General features: G+C 38.9%; 1 protein-coding gene across 1 annotated transcript in view; it reads right to left on the reverse strand.

Moving 5' to 3' along the window:
* The window catches only part of ECT2L (epithelial cell transforming 2 like), a 99,326-nt gene that overhangs the window by 42,633 nt on the left and 31,262 nt on the right, over window positions 1-25,431 (reverse strand). The window contains exons 3-8 of the mRNA XM_007946308.1: window positions 17,007-17,169; window positions 14,609-14,861; window positions 13,121-13,289; window positions 7,748-7,886; window positions 4,861-5,029; window positions 1,609-1,737 (exon numbers count right to left, since the gene is read on the reverse strand). Of these exons, the coding sequence (XP_007944499.1) occupies window positions 1,609-1,737; window positions 4,861-5,029; window positions 7,748-7,886; window positions 13,121-13,289; window positions 14,609-14,861; window positions 17,007-17,169 (1,022 nt within the window). The remainder of the gene's footprint in view (window positions 1-1,608; window positions 1,738-4,860; window positions 5,030-7,747; window positions 7,887-13,120; window positions 13,290-14,608; window positions 14,862-17,006; window positions 17,170-25,431) is intronic.

Consider the following 25,431-nt stretch of genomic DNA (forward strand, 5'->3'; position numbering starts at 1 on the left):
TAGTGATACTGCCTCGGAAACCCAAGGAGGGGTCGCTATGAGTCGGGGCCGACTCGACGGCACATAACAACAACAACAACAACAGGTTTCATTTGAACAATTTTTTTTTGTTACCAAACCCACTGTTCTTTTCCTCTTTTTGCCCTTATTCTCTCTACTTTTCAATACTTCCCTTTCGCAAAACTTTTTTTTTCTTCTACTCCAGTTAAAAAATCTGCTTTGCTCTCTGTATAAAACTAATACTAGTTCATTACAGAAAAACAGAAATACAACAGAAAAATAAACAAAAATCAAGGAAAATTCACTTATAATCCTATGCAACTACTGTTAGTACCTTAGTACATATCCTCTCAAACTTTGTACACACATAGACCACCATCCTTGGTACCACACACATACACCCATGTTAAACAGTGCAACCACACCACCCATATTCTTTGTAATTTACTCTTATAAAACTGATTTCACAAGTAAAACATTTGGTGATACATCTAGAGAGAGATACTGTTAATACTTTGGTATATTTCCTCCTGTATTTTTCTATGCATATGTTTACATAGTTGATGTTATATAATTGTTATAAGTTTGAAAACTTTTATCAAAGTATTTTCCTAAATACTTGGTATTTAATATTCTCTTAGATCCCCTCTCATCCTTCGGTTTTGCCCTTTCCTCTGCATGTACTGAATACTGCTGTGAAAGACAAGGATTAGGAAGAAGTATGAAATAGTTCCCTAAAGAATAGGTAGTAACAAACAGCCTGAGAAAATTTAATTTCATACTCCCTTCCCTCCCCGCTGCTTGGTAAAAAGACACAGTCCATGAAATTAGAGCTTTAATTTAAGAGATATCCAAAGAGTGAATTTGATTTAATGTGTCCAGAGTTATCCTTCAAAGGATTGAAATTAGCTTTGCATCATAAAGGATGATTCTAGACCAGCAGGCACTTAGAGCCACAGACTTGGTGATCTTCAGCCAAACTCATCTTTACAAAGCACTTCACTGATCTTAATAGTATTTATATTAGTAGCTATTTTATTGCTTAAACATTAATGCTGTTTTCATATTCACAAGTCTTATAAGGCAAGATAAAGTAATATTATCCCTTTTATCAGAGGAAGAAATGGGGTCCAGAAATTTGCTGAAGGGCACATAGCTGAAAAGCGGGATTCAAGTCCAGGGCCTTGAGCCAGAGTCAAGGTTCAGAACCCTGTCATCATCAAAGTGGCAGGGGGTGTTTTCTCAGACAGACTGACTATAGTTCCTGTGGTGGCCAGTCAGTCACCTTCTCCTGTATTGGGGAGGCTGTTTTCCAGAATAGAGAGAAATAATGCCGCTGGCTGTTGCCACTACTGCATGTCTTCACGGGGCAGGCTACTCTGACCACTATGGCTGTTGCCACTACTGCCTGTTTCCACGGGGCAGGCTGCTCTGACCTATACTTGACCCTCTTCTTGCCCCAAATAAGGAACAGCATATTCTTCAGAGAGAAAGAACTGGAGTAAAATGTGACAGAGTCATTTGATCAGAGGGCATATCACAAATTCACACAACGCAATCAGAAAGTCGGCAGGGTCATCAGTTTTCTATGGTTTATTCAAAACTGACCTGATGCTGCAAGGGGTACAAAGAGGTCCACATGACCCCCCTCTTCTTCAGTGGCCACACAGCTTCCTAATTTCTCCCAGAAGTCTCTAACTTCAGGCTGCAGCAAATTTTTAATACCAATTTTATAGCCTGAGGAAAAAAGTTAAAATGTCATATTAATTTGTAACATTATTATGAACAGAAACTCTTAGCAGTTAGGAAAAATTCAACCATAAATTTTAGAAGCTAACATCTGCTTATCACTGTGGTATGAAGACCACTGGGGCACCCTTCTTCAGTGCTGCACACAGTAGGCCTACAGAGGTACCACTGGACACCACAGCAGCCATAATCTTCACATTCTGGGTTAACAGGACATTTAGAGTCCTTGTGTTTCTGAAGAGAAGAGTCACATGATTCAGCCAAGATGGTGACGTCCTGGGGACTACTGACAAGAAAGCTGAAGAAAGGAAGCTTTTGCATTGCCTCCCAGGCAATTTTCTTTCTCACTTTAGAAACATGTTTCTAATTGACATTCTTCAGGAAATAAGCTTTTTCAATAGCCATTTGTCACTTCTATTTATGGTCTAAATCTAAGAAAAGAAAATGAATCCTTTTTATCAGACCACCAACCATAATCATTAGAGTAGCAAAGTTGTAAGTATAAAAATGTCCAGTAAAGGCAATTTGGATGGACTATTATGAAGGTTGGGCAATCTACTTCCGTAGCGACACTGCCTCAGAAACCCAAGGAGGGGTCGCTATGAGTCGGGGCCGACTCGACGGCACAGAACAACAACAACAACAAATTATGTTGCTAGTTCACAGTCAGGAAATGGGAAATGGGAAAAGGGAATGTTTTCTAAGAATTACACTACACACACATAAACTGACCAGGAAAGCAGGGGATGGGGCAGAAGAGGAAAATTACTGAAGTTTAAACACATGAAGAGAATCTGAATTGGGGGATATCCACAAAGTCCACAACCACAGTTTTTATTGGTCAGAAATCTGAATAAGAGCAGTGTTTTAGATAAAACGTGTAAGAGGTTTTATACTACTTGTAAGGAATGTAGGACAAAATATTTCATTTGTTTCTTTGTAAGTCCCCTGTAAATTCAGGAAAATGAGAGAGCTGGCATCATAACGCCAAATTTGTCTTTTATACATGGGTTGCGTTATCTTTCCTTTGGGTGACAATGGCATTACAGCCAACACTGTGCAGAGGTGTGAGTTACTAGTCTCAGCAGGTTTAGGGTGAATCGTCAGACAAGTCCTGGGGTTCTGCAACCAAGTTCCAAAGTAGAAAAGTTTCCCACAGGGTCAGTCAAAAAACAAGTCGTTTGACACAGTAAGACTCTCAGTGATGGGAAACATCACTGAAACGTCCTTCCTCTCACTGCCTCGGACTTGAGTGTGCTCACTCGGCTCAGTTACATGCGACTGCACCCATATCCAAGTGAGTTCTGGTGGCTCTGCATTCTTAGGACACAGTGATGAAATTAAAACAATGGCTGGTACACAAATCCTGACGTTTCCCTCCTTCCTGTTCACAGGTCTCTACACGTAATGGAAGGACTACTTTGAGTGACAGGGTAAAAGATTTCATTTTTGTTGTTTTTCAGGCAAAGGCTTTTAGAAAAATACCACAATTACACAGAAGGAAACGAGTTTTCTGAGGAACTAAGTTGTTACTATTGCTTTGAAAACCCAACGACAACAATAAGAAAAAGGTGAAGTTTGAAAACTTTCCCCATCTGCAGAATGAAAGGTCTGAGATCAGGAACCTATAAGAAGCTCTTCCATTAGATAAGAGGTGAACTACAGTAAAAACATGCAATTGATGTCTCTCCACCAATTAAAGAGTTAAACCAAAGAAAGCAAACCTATCACCAAGGTAGTTCCAACTCGCGGCAGCCCCAAGTGTTCCCCAGTAGAACTGCTTCATTGTGTTTTCTTGGCTATAATCTCTGCAGGAGCAGACTGCCAGGCCTTTCTTTCACAGTGTCACTGTGTGGACTCGAACTGCTAACCTTTGTATTAGTACTCAAGTGCAAACTATCTGCACCCCAGAGAAGCACTGTCATGTAATTAACTATACATTTAAATCCCAAACAAAATTTATCTGCACTTTACTTTTTTGGGATATATACATATAAAATTGAATGTGAAACATAACTTGCTCTAGGCACCAGGTAAACTAAACAAGGAAAGCCAATAGTAAACTAAAACTCAACCAAAAGCAGTTAGTTTTGCTAATAATTTAACTTGCTGTTCTAAGAATGCTAAGTTCCAGCCACAGAGACAAATTGACAGGTAACTCGGGGACTCACTCTGCCATTTTATGAATTCCTTGACAGTTGGATCAATGACTATCTTATCCCCAGTGTTCCCTCATCCTACAAGGATGGAAGAGTTTTTGTCAATAAAATTAAAAACCAGTCTATTTTAAAGTGATGGAAAGTAAAGAGATCACTTTGAGGACTGAGATGCACCTGATCCAAGCCACTGTATTTTCAGTTACCCCATATGCATGAGAAAGCTGGGCAATGAAGGAGGAAAACTAAATAAGACGTGATACTTTGAATTACGAAGAATACTGAATATAGCATGGACTACCAGAAGAACAAACAAATCTGTCTTGGAAGAAATACAGCCAGAATGCTACTTAGACAGAAGAGTAGTGAGACTGCATCTCATGTACTCTGGACATGTTATCAAGATAGCCCAGTCCCTGGAGAAGGACACCATGCTTGTAAAGTAGTTCAGTGAAAAAGAAGGAAGATCCTTAAGGAGATAGGTTGACACAATGACACAACAAAGTGTTCAAATATAGCAACAATTTTGAGGATGGCACAGGACCAGGCAGTGTTTTGTTGTGTTGTACAGAGTTGCAATGTGTCAGAACTAACTTGATGGCACCTAACAACAACAGCAAATTGTAGGCATAAACAAGGAAGGAGACAAGTTATATTATGAGGAAGAATAGAAAATAAAAGTTAATTTTAAATATTTCTCATCTCAAAATAAAGAAAACCACTGAGCAGAGCAAGTTAATGACATCAACCAAGCCTTTTCTTTGGATGAGTCAAGTAGGAATATTATGTATGTTTACAGTGCCACCAATTTATAGATTTTTGGCATTTGCTGCTGCTAAAATTGCTTCCCTTTCTTCAAAAAGACAACATCAACATTCCTTATCAAATTGGAGCTTGACAAACACTACATGAGGGCAAAGTTGCTGGGTTGTTCTTTACCAATCCCCAGTCCTACCTTGCAGTAAGTTGATTTCCCTGCTATCCCCATCGCTAAAGATTCCCATACTCTGTGCCTTCCGCCCATCCAGAGCTTTTTCTATGAGAGAAAGCAGGTTCTCCAAAGTTATGCCACAATGTTCATAGACCACAGAAATGACATCAGCCTTAACACTGTCCACAACCATCTAAAAATGAAAACAAAATTGTTAGGATATTTATTAATGAAAGAAATATAACAGATACGTAATATGCTGTGATTTTTAAGGACTGCGTTGCTATTTTCAGAAATTATGGGAGGATGATAATCTACCTCCTTCAATGAATTCTTTTAAAATTCTTTTATTTCCTAATTGTAAAAGGAGAGAAACAAATACCCTTGTAGCTCCATCACAGAGAGATAAATAATATTAACACTCCAGTTTATTTTTTCTCAGCCTTGTTTTCTTTGCATAGAACCATGCACAGAGACATATAAAAATAACTAAATTTAGATCATACAATTTTGTAATGGGTTTAAGTAGATTTTAAAGTTTTCCCTTTTTTTTGAATTGTGAATATTTGAGTTATCCAACACTGATTGATAAATATTTTCCATTTAAATAAATATTAACACCACTGTTCTTTGAATTCAACAACCAAATAAACTTACATTGTAGCAAAGTTATTTCACGCAGTAGACAGGCTAGAAAGTCATTGCAGTTGCTGATTTTTTTCAACTCCTTACAGAACTTTCTGGGAGTACTGGTAGCATACTGCCTAAGGCACTTGACTGCTAACCAGAAGGCTGGCAGTTCAAATCAACCAGCCACTCCTCAGAAGGAAGGTTGAGCAATCTATTTCTGTAGCGATACCACCTCGGAAACCCAAGGAGGGGTCGCTGTGAGTCGGGTCCGACTCCACGGCACATAACAACAACACAGTACTTTCTGGGTGTCACACTTTAACTGCATAGAAAATCACTACATAATTTTAACCTAAGCTCCCATCACATTCAAATCAAATAAATAGTTATGACATGTTGTTGTTGTTGTTATGTCCCGTCGAATCAGACCCGACTCATAGCAACCCCTTCTTGGGTTTCTGAGACGGTACCACTACGGAAGTAGATTGCCCAACCTTCCTTCCTAGGAGTGGCTGGTGGATTTGAACCATTGGCCTTCTGGTTGAATACCAGTTTTATTCACCCATTCTCTGTCACTGATTATGGTCTGTGTCCAACATGATCCATATTGACACATTAGAGGTCCTATCTGTGGCTTACTTTGGAAATCCAAGCTCTGATCTTGCCTTCATGTGGACCCACTGAGCTAGCTGGTTGTAACTGGTAAAAATCAATTCCTAGATGTCCAAGAAGAGAAACGATTTTCTCTCTTAAGAGCATATATATGTATTGATCAGAAAGAAGGTTGGGCAAACTACTTCCATAGTGATACCACCTTGGAAACTCAAGGAGGGGTCGCTATGAGTTGGGTCCACTCCATGGCAGTGAGTTGAGTTATGTATTGATATACACACATGCTGTTATTCCATATATATACACACACACACACACACATACATTCCATATATATACACACATACATACACTTCCGTAGTGATACTGCCTCGGAAACCCAAGGAGGGTTCGCTATGAGTCTGGTCTGACTCAACACATAACAATACATAACAACAACAAATATATTATTATTGTTATTTTTTTAAAATTGTGATTTGGGTGAAGATTTACAGAGCAAATTCACTTTCCATACAGCAGTTCACATATACTTTGTCTCATGTCATTGACCACAGTTTACCACAATGCAACAGCTCCCCTCCCACATCCTCCCCATAGTTACCACTTCCCAGTGTCCATCCCTCCATACTCTCCTGCCCCCTGAGCTGTTTCCCTGTGCATAAGCAGCCCTTCCTTCTCCCATGATTGTTCTCTCCAGGGTGTGTGTCCACTTGAGATAAATGTTTAACTCATTTTCCTGTACTTTGTTTGGCTGGAAACCACAGGTGTGTGTTCAATTCCAGACCTGAAGGGCAGCTAGGGGCCATAGTCTCAGTGGTTCCACCAGGCTCTATTGGACCAGCAAACCTGGTCCCAACCATCTTTTTTTTTTTTCCCTCCAAATGATTTTGAGTTTTGTTCCACATTGTTTTCCCTCTCTATCAAGGATCTGCTACAGATCCCCTTCCAAGTGGATGACAGTGGTAGCCGGGCACCATCTAGTTCTTCTGGTCTCATAGTTGTATAGGTTGCAGATCAGATGGTGTACCAGTCACGAGGACTGATTGTTTCCATTAACAAATATATTATTATTATTATAATAATTATAATATGTTATGTGCCGTTGAGTTGGACCCGACTCATAGCGAACCCTCCTTGGGTTTCTGAGGCAGTATCACTATGGAAGTAGATTGCCCAACCTTCCTTCCAGGGAATAGCTGGTGGGTTTGAACCACCAGCCTCCTGGTTAGCAGTCAAGTGCCTTAGTCACTAAACTACCAGAGCTCCTATATAATATATATATATATGGACTAACAGTCATTCTATATTCATTGGGCTACTTAGAACATTTCCAAATATAATTCCAGTTTCTAAGAAACAAATTAAATTCAACAAGAACATATTGAACACCTATTAAAAGAAAGAAGGCAGTTTTGGCCCTTAATGTTTTTTTAATTAAAAAAATTTAAAATTATTTTTTTAAATAATTTTGATTTATGGTTTTACCTTTTCTGCTTCCAATATTTAAAACTGTTTTGGATCTATATATTTCCACTTAGGTCAGACCACTTTCCTTTTAGGAGATAAATTATTTTTATGCAAATTGAGGCTAAAAGATTGTCACACATCCTCTAGTCAAGATAACAAACACTGATTCAGAAGTGCACTGGCCTTATAACATACTTTGTACCTCAAATGCAGGAATCCGAGATGACACTAATATGCAATGTAGCTGGAAAGCATTTGAAGAGCAGTCATAATTTTTATAAACTCCATGCCAATTTTTCTTTGATAGTAAAGAGTAGGAATGACTTCCAGAAACATTACTTCTATAGGGGAAAAAAGAAGAACAAGTCAAGTTTAAAATTTCTCTGAATTTTAATTAGGTATAACATTCTCTAGACATCAGTTATACTGTAAAATGCACATGACCTCAGTGCCTCAGTCTCTTGGAAGTATAGCAGAAAGTGGAGCTCCTTGGCCAGGCAGAACCACCCTACCTTCCTAGCCTCTCCTTCTCTGTATACGGGAGATGCTGGGAAGATGTCTTGGAACTTACTATCTTTTGTGGGGCACTTAAAATGTATGTAGTGACATACTTAGTAGTTAAAAAATGACATTTAAAAAAGAAGCAGCTGAGTCCATTTGATGGAGAAAGAAGAATCTTTTCAAGAAATGGTGCTGGGAAAATTGAATTTCTACATGCAGGAAAATGAAACAATCCATACATCACACCATACACCAAAACAAATTCAAAATGGATTAAGGGCTTAAATGTGCAAACTAAAACCATAAAGTTCTTACAAGAAAATGCAGGGGCAATGGTATCATGCTTAGCTTGTAATAATAACAACACAATCACAAAAATCAAAAGATAAATAAATGGGACTTCATAAAAATTTAACTTTTATTTGAAAAGACTTTACCCCCCCCCCAAAAAAAAAAACCCTAAAAGACAAGCTACCAACTGGAAATATCTTTCAATAAAATTCGAACAATTTTGACAACTCAACAACAAAAGACAACTCAGTCACAAAATGGGCAAAGGACTTGGATAAACATTTTACCAAAGAGGACATTCAAATGTCCACCAAACACATGAAAAGATTTTCAGTGACAATAACTGTCAGAGAGATGCAAATCAAAACTACAATGAGATATCATTTCATTCCCGCTAGGATGGCTGGTAAGGAGCTTTGGTAACATAGTGCCTAAGGCATTTGACTGCTACCAAAAGGCTGGCAATTCAAACTCACCAGCTGCTCCACAGAAGGAAGATGGGGCAATCTACTTCCATAAAGATTTACCACCTTGGAAACCCAATAGGGGTCACTATGAGTCAGAATTGATTCAATGGCAGTGAGCTTGGTTTGGCTTGGTTAGGATGGCTAGTGGGATGGTTATCAGAAGGGACCACTCCCTGGAGAAGGATATCATGCTAAGTAAAGTAGAGGGTCAGCAAAAGAGGGGAAGACCCTCATTGGGATGGTTTGACACAGTGGCTATGACAATGGGTTCAAGCATGGCAATGATTGTGAGGGTGGTGCGAGACCAGATAGTTTTTCATTTTGTTGTACATGGGGTCACTATGAGTTGAAAACAACTTGACAGCACCTAACAACATCAGGATGGCTAGATTTTAAATAACAATAATAATAACAAATATTGGTGAGGATGTGGGGAAATTAGAATGCTTATCCATTGCTGGTGGGAATGCAAAATGGTACAGCTATTGTGGAAAACAACAAAAAATTAAAAACAGAACTACCATGTGATCCAGCAATTCCACTCTTGGGTACATATCTAAAAGACTTGAGAACAGAGACTAAGAGACTTGTACACCAATGTTCATTGCAGCACAGTAGCCAAAAGGTGGTGGTGGTGTGTCAGCTCTGACTTATAGTGACCTTATGCATAATAGAATGAAACACTACCCAGTCCTGTGCCAGCTTCACAGTCCTTGCTATACCTGAGCCCATTGTAGGCACTGTGTCAATCCATCTTGTTGAGGGCCTTCCCCTATTTTCCTGACCCTCCACTTTACCAAGCATGATATCCTTCTGCAGGGAATGATCCCTTCTGACAACATGACTAAAGTAGGTGAGACAAAGTCTGGCCATTGTTGCTTCCAAGGAGAATTCTGGCTGCACTTTCAGGACAGATTTGTTCATTCTTCTGGCAGTCCATAGTACTTCCAATATTCTTAGCCAACACCACAATTCAAAAGCATCAACTCTTCTTCAGTCTTTCTTATACATTGCCCAGCTCTCACATGCAAATAAGGCTATTGAAAATACCATGGTTTGGGTTAGGTGCACCTTAGTCTTCAAAAAGACATCTTTGCTCTTTAGCATTTTAAAGAGGTCTTTTGCAACAGATTTGCCCAGTGCAATACATCGTCTGATTTCTTGACTGCGGTTTCTATTGGTGTTGATTGTGGGACCAAGTAATATAAAATCTTTAACAACTTCAATCTTTTCTCCATTTATTGTGATGCTGCTTACTGGTCCAGTTGTGAGGATTTTCATTTTCTTTATATTGAGGTGCAATCCATACAGCAGACTGTAGTCTTTAATCTTCATCAATAAGTGCTTCAAGTCAACCTCACTTTCAGCAAGCAAAGTTGTATCATCTGTATATTGCAAGTTGTTAATGAGTCTTGCTACAATCCTGATGCCACGTTCTTCCTCATATTATCCAGCTTCTTGGATTATTTGCTCAGCATACAGATTGAATAAGTATGGTGAAAGGATACGACCCTGATTCACTGCCTTCCTGATTTTAAACCATGCGTTATCCCCTCATTATGTTCAAATGACAGCCTCCTGGTCTGTGTACAGGTTCCTAATGAGCACAATTAAGTGTTCTGGAATTCCCATTCTTCTCAATGTTATTCATAATGTTATGATCCACACAGTTGAATGCTTTTGCACAGTCAATAAAACACAAGTAAACACCTTTCTGGTATTCTTTGCTTTGAGCCAAGATCCATCTGACATCAGCAATGATATCCCTCATTCCACGTCCTCTTTGGAATCCAGCTTGCATTTCTGGAAGTTCCCTGTCAATATACTACTGCAACCATTTTTTAATTATCTTGAGCAAAATTTTATTTATGTGTGATATTAATGATATTATTCGATGATTTCCACATTCTGTGGGATCACCTTTCTTTCAAATGGGTACAGATATGGATTGTTCTCTTCCAGTCAGTTGGCCAGGTAGCTGTCTTCCAAATTTCTTGGCATACACAAGTAAGTGCCTCCAGCATGGCATCTGTTTGTTGAAACATCTCAATGGGTATCCATCAATTCCTGGAGCCTTGTTTTAAACTAATTCCTTCAGTGCAGCTTCGACCTCTTCCTTCACTGCCATCGGTATATACATACAATGTGTAATACAGATGTGGTATATAAATACAACGAAATACTACTCAGCCAGGACCAGAAAGGATGTCTTCATACATGCTGCAGTGAGCATGGAGCTTGAAGACATTTTGCTTAATGAAAGAAGTTGGTAACAAAATGACAGCTATTGTATGTCCTCATTTACATAAAATCACAAGAAAAGGCAAATGTATAGAGACCAAAGTTTATTAGTGGTTACTAGGGACAGGACAGAGGGGAAAAGGAGAGGGGAATTATAGTGATGGAAAAATTGTGTTGATTAAGGATATGTAAGCTTACATAGGCAATTATTGTAAATGCTGTCAAGATATAGTTGTATAAAAATTTCATTGGCAAAAATTGTGATAGATATAACAATGATGAAAGAGTCACTGCTGACTGCTTATGTACAATCAAACACCTCATGGGATTTTGTTCCTTGGTTTGGAGACTAAGGTTATGGTTTTATGGGACATCTCAGTTAATTGGTCTCATAACATGTTCAGTGCTTCTATCTCCTAATAAGCAAGAGTTAGCTTAGGAGTCTTAAAACCTTGCAAGTGGCCATCCATAGCACAACAATTAGTCTCTATTTGCCTGGAGCACCAGAGGAATAAAGAGAATCAGGAAGAGGAGGAAGAACGGGTGGCTAACTGCCTTCATGGACAACTCTCTCCTTCACCATGAGACCAGAACTGGGTGGTGCCTGGATACAGTTAATGAACATTTTGATCACAGATTCCATAGAAGAATCCTGATCAAAAGGAAGAAAATACAGAACAAAATTTCAAATCTCACAGACTCCAGACTTTCTGAAGCCATAGAGGCTGAACAGTTCCCTTGAAACTGTTGCCCTGAGATAATCATTAAACCTTAAACCAAAAACATCCCCTGAAATCTTCTTCTTAAAACCAAACAGTAATTTAGCTTAACTAGTTTAAAAAATGTCTACCTTAAACATTGTTCTCTTCTAAGGACTATCTATGTGGGATCAAATTAACAACAGCAAATTGAAAGATTAGGTAGGAACCTGTGATAGTTGGAGCTGTGTGTGTCAACTTGGCTGGACCACAATTCTGTGTGGTTTAAGTAATTGTGATGTGGGTTATTTAAATAATGGGATCAGATGTATATGTTTTGAGCAGCCAGTCTGTTGATAGGGAGTTTCCCTAGGGGCATGGCCTGCTTCCAGTATATTTATGGACATCCCGGGAAAAGAGACACTCTTCTGTGGATCGGGATTCTATTGTGCTGCCTACAATTGTCCATGAGCAAACAATCCACCATTCGGCCTGGAGATCTTGGATTTGTCATTCATTGGAGTCAACAGCCAGTATACTGCCTGGCCACCTTGAGCTCCTTATCCCCTGCAGCTGCGTGAGTCAGGAAAAGCCTCCAGCTTGACATTTGATCCAAGAACTTGGGACTTGACAGCTTCTATAAGTGTGTGAGCCATTTTCTTAAGATAAATTTCTCTCTGTCTCTGTCTCTCTCTCTCTATAAGTTTACTGGTTTTGCTTTTCTGGAGAACCCAGTCTAACACAGAACCTAAGGGGGGTAGTGAGTTTATGTTAATGAGAGGAAAAACTGAAAAGCAGGATGAGAATGGTTGCACACCTCAAAGAATATAATCAATGCCACCAAAATGTACATGTGGAAACTGTTGAATTGGCATGTATTTTACTGCGTATATTCTCAACAGCAACCACAAAGTAAATACAATTTAGAGGGAAAAAAGCAGCAGCTGAGAGACTTTATATTTCCTGCATCAATCTTCTGAGTCTCAGGGCATTCTGAGTAATGTCTCCATTCTCTATAACCACACCACCTCCACATCACCATTTGGGTACTCTCACTCCATGAAAAGCATTTGTGGAACAACATTATTTTTCCTCAATAACTTCACTCAGAAAATGTACTAAATCTACAAGGTAGTCTCTCTGCAGGATTAAAAATATTTAAAATATAAGTTTTGAATGCTATGTATTTCCCTCTAAAGAGAGCATGATAAAGACCACTGTTCATGGAAATTAAAGAATCTCTCCTATTGATATTTCTTGGGCTCTGAGTCATACCATTGTACAAGATCCCTGCACGTTAGCTGAATTGTTAAAGAATGAACTCTTGATATTGTGGGATGGTTCGGAGCCTTCAGCAGTAGCTGGAGGTTTGCTTACCGCTTGGGCAAAGCTTCCAAGGACGCCAAAACTAGCTGTTTCTCCAAAGCTTCGTGTAATCCCACTCGATCCCTCACGGTCTGGGAGAGACGTGGTTGGCATTTGGATTTTAACAACCTGGAGCAGCATGTTCCACTCACCCAAGGGGGTCGAGCTTTGAATAACTCCTCTGAAAAACAAACAGCACCAAGCTCAGCTGTTTATTTCATGCTTCTCCCAGCCAAGCCCACAGAGACACAGGCCTCAAAGATAAAGCTGTACCAGGGAAGTATTCCAAATGGCAGTAGTTACAGCCATGTTCACAGTGTCTGTCGGGATTTCTTATCCTCTCAGCACTGTGGCTGAAGGTTGCCAGTCATTTCAGGTCAAGAAACAAAGCTCAAAGAACAAGCAACTCTTTTCTCGCAGAGACTAATTAATCAACATATAGGCTTCACATCCATTTCTACCCATCTTCTTGGCTGTAAGTAATTTCCTATTTGTTCCAATCTCATCAGAGAGTGACTCAGTGAAGAAAAATATGGGTGAGTTCCATTTTTTGTTTGTAGCTTCAGGATACATACTGCAAGTGGGATTGCTGAGTGAAGGATAAATGCACCCTTTTAGATACACCCGAGGTTCCTTTCATGCAAGTTGTGCTGCTCTGCACTCCTATCAGCAATGTATGAAAGTGCCTGTTCTCCATAGTCTCACCAACAGTGTATACTGTCAAGCTTCTGGACAAGTTGGATAAGAAATGGTATTATCGCTCAAGCATTTTTCATTTATTTAAAGGTTATCTCCATAGCTTTCGTGTGCATGTGAACTGTACTGGTGTCTTTTTTTTTTTTTTTTTTTTTGTCTTTTAGTTTGAGTGAAAGTTTAGAGAGCTAATTAGTTCTCCATTCAACAATTTCTACACATTTTGTGTCATGGTATCAGCTGCAATCCCCACAACACAGCAGCTTCCCGCTTCCTCCCTGAGTTCCATTCATCCTTCTTTCCTGCCCCTCCTGCCTTCGGAGCTTTGTTTTGGGGAAAATGCTGTCCTCCCCTTCATTTTCAGTGCTTATTTTCACACATTGTGCGAATCAGGGCTTAGCTGAAAATGTGCCTTGTCCCCATCCCTTCCTACGTCCATTCCCATTTTCCTCTCTTCTTTTTCACCAATCCTTCTCCTGCACCGAACCTATTCATTTGTCTTTGGCTTTGTTCTTACTTCTTTCTCCTCCTTGGTTTTGGTCTTATAAATCCGAGAGGAACCAGGACAACAGATGCACTGATATTTGGCCTTATATATTTCATCTGAAATTGTTTTGGTTTCACTCTCAATTAACTTGAAATATAAAGTGAAGAAACAAAACAGCTTGTCCTGAACATACTTTAAACAGTGCCACCCACATGATATTCCAGAAAGATAGGACTATCGTCCTCTGTGGGAATCTGTATGTAAATCCATTTGTTCCTACAATGCTTGGATAGGATTCAAAATTCTTAAATACCACTCACTTTTGTGTAGTGCAATTTTCTCCCAAATTATTTTTCTGAGACATTTTTCTCTCTGTCTCTCCTGTAGCTCCTCCTGTCCTGCTTTCGGTTCATTTAGGGTTCCATAAACAGCAGTGGCCTCCCTAGGTGTTAGCCAGTCTAGATTGGACACACAAGCAATGTAATGGTGCTTCCACGCACCATACTCATTGTCTGCTGGAGTATAGGGCAGAAACCAGCCAAACTTGATGCATTTGGGCCTCCATAAGCAATCCTTCAGAAAAACAACCACAAGAAAGATGAGTTGCAAACATTTTTTTTTAAAGACAGTTTTCTAGTAATAATGTTTTCATGTGTACAGATAATTTTTTTAGTACATTGAGATACTTGTTGCAGGGGACTAGTAGTACTTAAGGCATTTGACTGCTAACCAGAAGGCTGGCAGTTCAAACCCACTGGCCACTCCTCAGAAGGAAGGTTGAGCAATCTACTTCCGTAGTGATACCGCCTCGGAAACCCAAGAAAGGGTCTCTATGAGTCAGGGGCAACTCTACACAGTGTGTGGTGCTGTTTGTTGTTGAGAAATAAGAAACATACACTACTCTACAGGAAAAATACTCTTGAGGAATATACTACAGTCTCTGATCTTCCCATTCTTCTTCAACACCTAAACTATGCTCTCATAGCATTTGATTATTTTCATTCTAGATTCTGAGAATTCTGCGTCTAGCAGTGGTGCGATCGTATTTCTCTAAACACTCTCCCACTGAGAACAACTTTGACTGAACAATAAGATATTGCTATATGCAGTCTTTTGATGTATAAAAACAGCAAATTTCATATGATTCAATGTAATCAAATATCTAGACAAAATATTACAAAAACAACTATTTAAAGGCATTATAGAGCTACTACAGCAAAAAGGATTTGTGTAACCAAGATCCCAGAGAGAAGGGAAAACCAGCGATAAGCCTGATAGTTTACATCATTTCCCCCTTCAAAGGGAGTTCTGGTGGCACTGTGGTAAGATATTCCGCTGCTAACTGAAAGGTTGGTGGTTTGAAACCACCATCTGCTCCACAGGAGAAAGATGAAGCAGTGTGGTTCTGTAAAGATTTACAGTCTTGTGAATGATTAGGTATGTCTATGCAGGGGTGAGTGTGCCCATGACCATGTATAGATAGGGTTGGCAGACAATGTTTCTATAAGTGTATTTGTATGTTCTCTAAGAGTTTCCAGGTATATAGTAGAGCTGACAAGGGACAAGGTTTTAGTCACTTCTTGGCCGTATCAGCTACCCAGAGGGAGTGAGTAGTTGGGCCTGTGGGCTCGGGACCATCAAGCTCAATTGGCATACATACTACACAAAACCATTGTTCTACATCCTACTTTGGTGAGCAGCACCTGGGATCTTAAAAGATTACAAGCAGCCATCTATATGCAACAATGGGTGTCTCCTTGTCCAGAGCAAAGAATGAAGAAAACCAAACATGCATGGAAACAATTAGTCCAAGCAACTGGTACACCATGTGACCCTCAGCCTATATGACTATGAGACCAGAAGAACTAGATGGTGCCCAGCTACCACTGTAAACCACTTGGAAGGGGATCTATATAGGAGATCCTGGGTAGAGTGGGGGAACAATGTGGAACAAAACTCAACATCATTATAAAAAAAAAGGGACCAGGTTTGGTGGTCTGATAGAGCCTGGTGGAACCCCTTAGACTAGGACCCCTAGCTGCACTTCAGGTCTGGAATAGAACCCACTCCTGTGGTTTCCAGCCAAACAAAAGACAGGCATATGAGCTGAACATTTACATTAGGTAGAGGCACTCTTGGAGACATCAATCATGGGAGAATAGAAGGGCTGTGTATGCACAGGGAGACAACTGGGGGGGGCGGCAAGAGTGCATGGAAGGGAAGGACACAGGGAAGAGGTAACTGGGGAGGAAGTGGGAAGAGAGCTGTTGCATTGTGAGAAATAGCATTCAATGTCATGAGACAAAGCTGTGAACTGTTGTATGGAAAATGAATTTTCTCTGTAAACTTTCACCCAAATCATAATAAAAATAAAATAAAAAGATTTACAGCCTTGGAAATTGCTATGAGTTGGACTCGACTTAATGGCAGTGGTTTGGTTTGGTTTGATTCCCCTTCAAGGCATTTGCCAGTTCTAAAATAAAGCTGCATAGGCTGAGAAGCAGAGCAGAAAGTTGTAGCTGAAAGACTAATATACACTCCTTATTTACAAAGCAAGTTAGTCTATTTAATGCATCATCATATTTTTCTCTTAAAAGTAAGTTAATTATCATTCAGGTACCCTCAGCAATCATCTTCAGGGAAGAGTTACCCCACTTGTCTTATTATAGATTACAGTTTTATTTGTGTTCTAAGACTATGTAGTGACAAATAGTAAACCTGTTCAGTTAAAAACTTCCAGGGCCAGCTGACTTGTGCAGCTGCACACAAATCTTTTGGATTCAGAAAGGAAAAAATATAGAGAGAAATGAAGCGTGGTAACACTGTAGAGAAATCCACTTTGCCCACTTGAATTCCTTGTGAAAACCAGTCTTGGATAAACCTAAAAAGAAAGATAAAGAAATTTAATTCAGAACATTAATATCAACTGACTGAAAATCCAATATAATATTGATCATTGTTCTTTCTCTAATGTTCTACCTGTAAAGATAATTAAATCCTAAATAACATAAAGCTCTGCCTAAGGCATCTGACAGGAGCTCTGGTGGCACAGTGCCTAAGGTACTTGACTGCTAACCAGAAGGCTGGCAGTTCAAACCCACCAGCCACTCCTCAGAAGGAAGACTGAACAATCTACTTCCATAGAGATACTGCCTCAGAAACTCAAGGAGGGGTCACTGGGAGTCGAATCAACTTGACAGCAGGGAATTTGGTTTTTGTTTGTTTTATAAAGTACTCTATTCACTTTCAGTTATCTATCCATTCTTAAGAAGATGAGTGACACAAACATCTGATACCCACCAAAATTCACCTACTTGTTTAAGTCATAATCCTGTCTTTTCTTTCTTTCTTTCTTTCTTCTCCCTTACCTCCTGTGGTGGTTAAGTTTGTGTGTCAACTTGGCTAGGGCTGGTTGAGTGGCTGGGCAGCTGGATGTAGTATTGCTCATGATGAGACTGGTAATCAACTCCATGGTGGAATCTACTGTGAACAGCTGAGTTGTTGCCTTTGGGTATGTGGTCTGCTTCCCATACATAAGAAACAGCTTTGGGAATGGTCTCTAGTTCATGGCACCCTTGAACCCTGCATGTAGCCATATCGTTGTTCAGCAGCCTCCCATGTTCTGCCAACCTTGGGACTTTCAATGGACCTGAATTAATGGCCTGCTGTGTGCTTTGGTAACATCGGGACTGTGCATTTTCACTTGTCAACCTTGGGCTTGTCAGTCCCAGTGGCCAGCAGCTGTCTCAGTGAAGAGATGCCTCTAGCTCCAGTCGACCAGGAGCAGGAGGCAGAGCTGAAACCCGAGGTTGAGGGGCTTTCACCCAGCCCCTAGAACCTGGCACTTTGAACTCAGACTTCTACCCTCTCATACTGTAAGAAAATAAGCTCCTGTTTGTTAAAGCCATCCTCTTTGTGGTATATTCTTGTCAGAGTGGCACTACGTAACCAGAACACCTCTTAATCCAGTAAAACAGCAAATCTTCTCAGCTCAACCTACCAAAAACATCCCTAAATTGAATGACTTCTCTCATTCTCCTGTGCTATCACTCTGGGCCAAGGCATCTCCATCTCTCTCCTACATTATTAGAACAGCCTACTTGCCTCCCTGCTTCCACTCTAGTTTTCCTACCATCTATCGCTGGATGGTAAATATGATCTGCATTTGACTGGATAGCTGAAAAGTGGGCAGTCAAACCCACCCAATAGCACCACAGAAGACAAGCCTAGTGATCTACTTCCACGAAGACTACAGCCAACAAAACTCCATGCAGCAATTCTGCTCTGTAGCACATGGGGTCGCCATGAGTCAGAATGTGTATGACAGCACAGGACAACAACATCATTCTACATGCAGTAACCCAAGTGGTCTTTTAACAGTATAAATTAGATAATACCACTCATGTGTTTAACTCCCTTCAATGACTTCCCAATGCAATCAGAATAAAAACCTAGACGCAACACCATACATAACAGTAAAATGCTAAATGTCTTTCCCCAAATAACAGAGAAAAGATAACATCAATTTAACCTGTAGTGGAGGTCCTAGGGAGTTCAAGGCAAGAAAAAGAAATAAATGTATACATATTGGAAAGGAAGAAGTAAAACTGTCTCAATTCATATAATACGTATATAGAACCTCTAAAACAACTATTAGACACAACTGAGGAATCTACAGAACTACTCAAATTGTTGAATTTCTTCATATGATTGATGTTTCCTTTGTTATCTTTTTAATATCTGCAGGATTTGTAGCAATATCTTCATTTTCATTCCTGATACTGAAACTTTGTTTTTTCTCTCTAATTAGTCATGCTAAGAGTTTATGAATTTTATTAATATTTTCAAAATATCTGATTTTGGGTTCATTAATTTTATCTAGCATTTGCCCACTTTCTATTTTATTGATGCCCACTCTTATTTTTATCATTCATTTCCTTCTACTTACTTTGGGTATAATTTGCTGTTTTCCTCCTATTTATTTAAGGCAGAGATTTAGATTATTAATTTTTAACCTTTCTTTTTTCTTTTCTAATGTAAGCATGTAAAACTATAAATTTCCCTCTAAGTGTTGCTTTAGCTGCACTTGTTTTTGGTATATTGTATCTTCATTATCATTCAGTTTGAAATATTTTCTAGTTTCCCTTGTGATTTTTTTTTCTTTTTTTGTCAGAAGTGAGTTAATTTCCAGATATTTGGGAATTTTCTAGATATTTTAAAAATTACCAGTGTTATTCCATTGTGATTAAAGAATATAGTTAAGAAGATTTCAATATTTTTAAATGTGTTGAATCTTACTTTGTGAATAAGGAAATGATCTATCTTGATGAGCCCATCTATGTACTTTATATTTAAGGTATGTTCCTTGTAGTTAGTATATAGTTTCATCTTGTTTATTTAGCTCATCTGACAATCATTGCAATGGGTCCTCTCTGATCAAAATTCCCATAAAGTGGATTAAGCCCCAGAAAATTTCAATGTAAATAAAAATATTACTTCCAATTAGGGACAAATATGGCACTTAAGGACTTTAGTACTCACCTTCATGGACAGGTTGCCTAGCACTCATTAGATCCAGACATAGTCTTGACTACTACTTTACCCAAACTCAATTAGATTCTTGCCCACCAGTTTCAAAATCTCAAAGTAGCAGAATTCACTGGTAAAACATCCCACCTCCAAAAGAGGCAAATCCAATTCATCATTATGGTGAAAACTTGCTGATAACTTACAGCATTAGATATTCTGTGCAGTGGACTTGACTTCAAGTGATCTCCCTGGCCCTATAATACAGTCTTGAGACTTGCTTAAACAGGCCAATTGGTAAACCCCTAACTATACTGACAGGTCACCCAGGCTACCCAGAATTAGAATACTGAGCTGTCTTCTTATGAATCAAATACAATAATTTAATCATGAGCTCAATATTTATGTTTAGTGTATATGCTCATATAAAGTGATCAAATCTAAAAGCACCTGTATTTAAAAAGTCAATGAAGGCAAGCAAAAGAGAAAGAAGAAAACCAAAGACACAAGGAAGAAACTAGTCCACAGAACAAGTAGTCTACATGAATCACAGCCTCATCTACTCTGAAACCAGAAGAATTAGGTAGTGCTCAGCTACAACTACTGACCATTCTAATCAGGGCTACCATAGATGGACCCTGTTAGAATTGGAGGAAAATGTGGAACAGAACCTCAAATTCCTACAAATGAAGAAAAGAAAGGTAAAAAACAGACCTTCTGGACTGGTTGATATTGGAGGATGCCACAGGACTATTGCCCTGAGATACTCTTCAAATCTTGAACTGAAACTAACCCCTAAGGTTACCTTGTAGCGAAATAACAGATTGGCTAAAAGAATAATGAATATCATCTGTAAATATTGTGTTCTTTTAAAAAAAAAATCACCTATGTGAGACAAACTGTCAACAATTACTTCAAAACAAGATGAGAATGTAAGGGGACTGGGAAACTAGATTACTGGAAACAGAACAACCATAACAGAAATTATGAGAATGTTCACACATTGTAAAGAAAGTAACTAATGTCACTGAACAACTTGTGTAGAAATTGTTGAATGAGAACCTAAACTACTGTGTAAACCTTTACCTACAACACAATAAAACTTTATTTAAAAAAAAAAAAAGCAATGAAAGACATGCAGGTAACATCTCTGTTATAGCCTACTGGACTTAGGCTCAAAAGAATTACAATAGTAAAACCACCATAAGGGATTAGAATACTGGACAAAAAATCTTTCTAAATGATAAAGAAGTCACTGTTTCCTGTAAGATCTTATAATTTGCCTATTATGCCACACTTTTGATAAAGACCTCTATAGGCTGACCCTTCCAACTATCTCCAAGCCTATTGCCGTCAAATAGATTCTGACTCTTAGCCATCGTATAGGATATAGTAGAACTCTCTCATAGGGTTTCCAAAGTTGTAGCTTTTATGGAAGCAGACTGCCATATCTTTCTCGCATGGAGTGGCTGATGGATTGGAACAGTCAATCTCTTGGCTCCTTTCAAGTATCATCAGTTAATATAAATTGCATATAGCTGAGCCTCTCTTTCCTTTGCTGAGCTAGTTTGGCATCCAAGAATCAGTGGGTGGGGAAGATGAGAGTCTGAGAAATAATAGTCTATTCCTTCCTTTCTTCCTGAGCAAAGGAGCTCTGGGGGCACAGTAGTGAAAGCACTGTGCTGCTAACCAAAATGTTGGCAGTTTGAACCCACCAGCTGCTCTGTGAGAGAAAGATAAGGCAGTCTGATCCTTAAAGATTTACAGCCTTGGAAATCCTGTGGTGCAGTTCTACACTGTTATGGAGAGTCACTATAAGTTGGAATTGACTTGATGGCAGTGGGTTTTTGGTTGGTTTCTTGAGTGTCACTCATATGAAAAGGAACAGTGCATTCCTCCGTTTTCGTTTTCATGCCTGGTTTAATCTCAACAGATGGTTGAAGTTCACATTGTTCTAAGTGAAGACACCTGGGTTTGAATTTGGACACTGACTTTGCTTTGGGTAGTCCTACGGCTACTCACCTCTCTCCTCAGAGGTCACTCATGATGACAAAATGGTAGCTCATACATTCCTCTGAAACTCATCATTCTAGAAAAAGGACAGTCTGGCTCATGCTGTAGGAGGCATGACAGATTTTGATTGATAGGCTGTTGGGTTGAAGGAGGGAAGAGAACTTTCTTATTTTAGTGTAATGTGGGCAAATAGCTCTTGACAGTCTTCCATCATGACTTTCTCACAGTGTTAGATATGCCACTCCCCTCTTGGCCCAGCTCCACAAGATTTTATTGAAACCCTACTTGAACTGGGAGGGGGGACATGGAACTCTCTATAATCTGGTGTCACCTAAAGATAATTTGGAAAATTACATTAAATGAACCTCCAAGTACCAGGAGTGGAATTGAGAAGAGATAAATCCACATGGCCACATTTTGGGAGGCCTCGCAGAGGTAACAATTGTGGATCCAGATTAAAAGTATAAAGGAGTTATTTGAACTATTTTTGCAACTTCCACATAAATTTGAAATTATCCCTAATTTAAAAGTTGTCTTTAAAAAAAGGAAGAAGAAGAAGAAGAAGAAGAAGAGACTAGCTACTTCAGTTCTAAGGTTTAATAATTACTGTCATATTTTTTGTCTGTTGCTACTCTCCTGACCATGTTTTTAAAGTCATTGTTCTTTCTTGGTCACTGATCATAGCCTTGTGGCATCCTAAGACAAAATATTGTTTTTAAGTACCTTCGAGTCAGTTCTGACTCACAGTGACCCTTCGTGTAATAGGATGAAACTTTGCTCAGTCCTTAGCCATCTTCACAACTATATTTGAGCCCATTATTGCAGACATAGTGTCAAGCCAACTCATTAGAGTTGTCCTTCCCTAGGGGTTGGTCCTTCCTGATAATATGTCCAAAATAACCCAGACAAAGTGTTGCCGTACTCAGTTTTAAGGAACATATGACCTGTACTTCTTCTACGACAGATTTCGTCATTTTTCTGGCAGGCCATGGTTTATTCAATATTCCTCAACATTATTAGTCAAATGCATTAATGCTTATTCAGTCTTCCTTATTCATTGACCGGCTTTTGCATGCATATGAGGCAATTGAAAATACCATGACTTGGGCCAGGAGAACTTAGTCATCAAAAGTGACATTTTAGCTTTGTAAAACTTTAAAAAGTGTTTTGCAGCAGATATGCCCAATGCAACACATCGTTTGATTTCCTGACTTCTTCCATAGACATTGATTTTGTATCCAACCAAAATTAAATCCTTGACAACTTCAATATTTTCTCTGTTTATCATGATATTGTATATTGATCCAATTGTGAGGATTTTTGTTTTCTTTATGCAAAGATGTAATCAATATTGTCTTTGATTTTCATCAGTAAGTGTTTCAAATTCTTTTTATATGGGATATGCAAGATCATCTGCATATCACAGATTGTGAATGAGCCTTCCTCCAATTCTGATGCCATGTTTTTATTTTATTTTTTTATATAGCCTAGCTTCTCAGAGCTCTGGTGGCATAGTGCCTAAGACACTTGACTGCTAACCAGAAGGCTGGCGGTTCAAACCCACCAGCCACTCCTCAGAAGAAAGGTTGGGCAATCTACTTCCGTAGTGATACTGCCTCGGAAATCCAAGGAGGAGTCGCTATGAGTTGGGTCTGACTCTACGGCACCTAACAACAACAACAATAAGCTTCTCAGAGGAGCTCTATTGGCAGCATATAGATGGAATAAGTATGGTGAAAGGATACAACCCTGACACACACTTTTCTTGATTTTAAAACATGCAGTATCCCCTTGTTCTATTGGAACGACAACCTCTTAATCTACGTACAGATTCCATATAAGCACAATTAAGTATTCTGGAATTCCCATTCTTCACAGTGCTATCCATAATTTGTTATAATTCACAAAGTTGAATGCCTTTGCATAGTTAATCAAACACAGGTAAACATCTTTCTGGTATTCTCTGCTTTCAGCCAAGATCCATCTGATATCTGCAAATGATATCCCACATTACATGTCCTCTTCTGAATCTGGCTTGAATTTCTAGCAATGCTCTCTTGATGGACTGCTTCAACTATTTTGATTTATCTTCAGCAAAATTTTACTTGCCTGTGATATTAATGATATTGTTTGATAATTTCCACATTCTGTTGGATTGCTTTTCTTTGTAATGGGCAAAAATATGGATCTCTTCCAATGGTTGGCCAAGTAGCTATCTTCAAAAAAGTGAATGCCTTCAGCATTCCAACCATTTGTTGTAGCATCACAATTGGTATTACATCAAGTCCTGGAGACTTGTTTTCACCAAAGCCTTCAGTGCAGTTTGGACTTCTTCCTTCAGTACCATTGATTCTTAATCACATGCTACCTACCCCTTGAAATGATTGAACATCGACCAATTCCTTTTGGTACAGTGACTCCATGGATTCCTTCTATCTTCTTCTTCTTCTTTTTTTTTTTTAACTTTGAATCATGTTTTTATTTATTTTCATCTTCTTTTGAAACGTCCTACATCATTCAATGTTTTGGCCATAGAATCTTTCAGTATTACAACTTGAGGCTTGAAATTTTTTTTTTTTTTTTCAGTTATTTCAGCTTGAAAAATGCCAAGCATGCTCTTCTCTTTTGGTTTTCTAACTCCAGGTATTTGCACATTTCATTATGAATAATTTACTTTGTCTTCTTGAGCTGTTTTTTGAAATCTTCTGTTTGGCTCTTTTACTTCATAATTAGTTTATTTGCTTTAGCTACTCCATGTTCAAGAACAAGTTTCAGATTCTCTTCTGGCATCCATTTTTGGCTCTTTCTTTCTTTCCAGTCTTTATAATGAACTTTAGCTTTCTTCATGTATGATGGCCTTGATATCAACACACAACTCATCTGATCTTCTGTCATTGTGTTCATTGACTCAAATCTATTCTTGATATGGTTTCTAAATTCAGGGCAGGATATAATCAAAGTTGTACTTTGGCTCCTGTGGACTTGTTTCAGTTTGCTTCAACTTGAACTTGCATATGAGCTATCAGTGGTCTATTCTGTAATAGGCCCCAGTCTTATTCTGACTGATGATATTGAGCTTCTCCACCATCTCTTTCCACAGATGTGGTCTATCTGATTCCTGTGTATTCCATCTGGCAAAGTCATGTATGTGTAGTCATTGTTTATGCTGTTGAAAAATTATATTTCCTAAAAATAAGTCATTGGTCTTGTGGAATTCTAATGTGATCTCCAGTGTTGCTTCTATCACTGAGGCCTTATTTTCCAACTACTGATCCTTGTTCCTTGTTTCCAACTTTGTATTTCAGACAAAATAGAATTGCTTAAAATGAACCACTGGCATGCCAGTCTTGGGAAAATGTGTGTGTGTGTATTTGTTAAGTCAGAAGACAAAGAATGAAGTTGTGCATGTACTGGCAGCACATAGTATCCACAGACAGAAGTATCATTTGGGGATTTTCTCAGTCTTGATGGTAAAAAAAGTACATAGTAATAATAATCACCCATTCCTTATATAGAGATTAACATTCAAACTGAATAGACTGTGACCCCAGGGGATCTATGTAAGAGATCCTGGATAAAGTGGGACAACAATGTGGAACAAAAC

The sequence above is a fragment of the Orycteropus afer genome, unplaced genomic scaffold (assembly GCF_000298275.1).
Source record: "Orycteropus afer afer isolate SDZICR_OR568_19922 unplaced genomic scaffold, OryAfe1.0 scaffold00155, whole genome shotgun sequence".
Classification (NCBI taxonomy): domain Eukaryota; kingdom Metazoa; phylum Chordata; class Mammalia; order Tubulidentata; family Orycteropodidae; genus Orycteropus; species Orycteropus afer.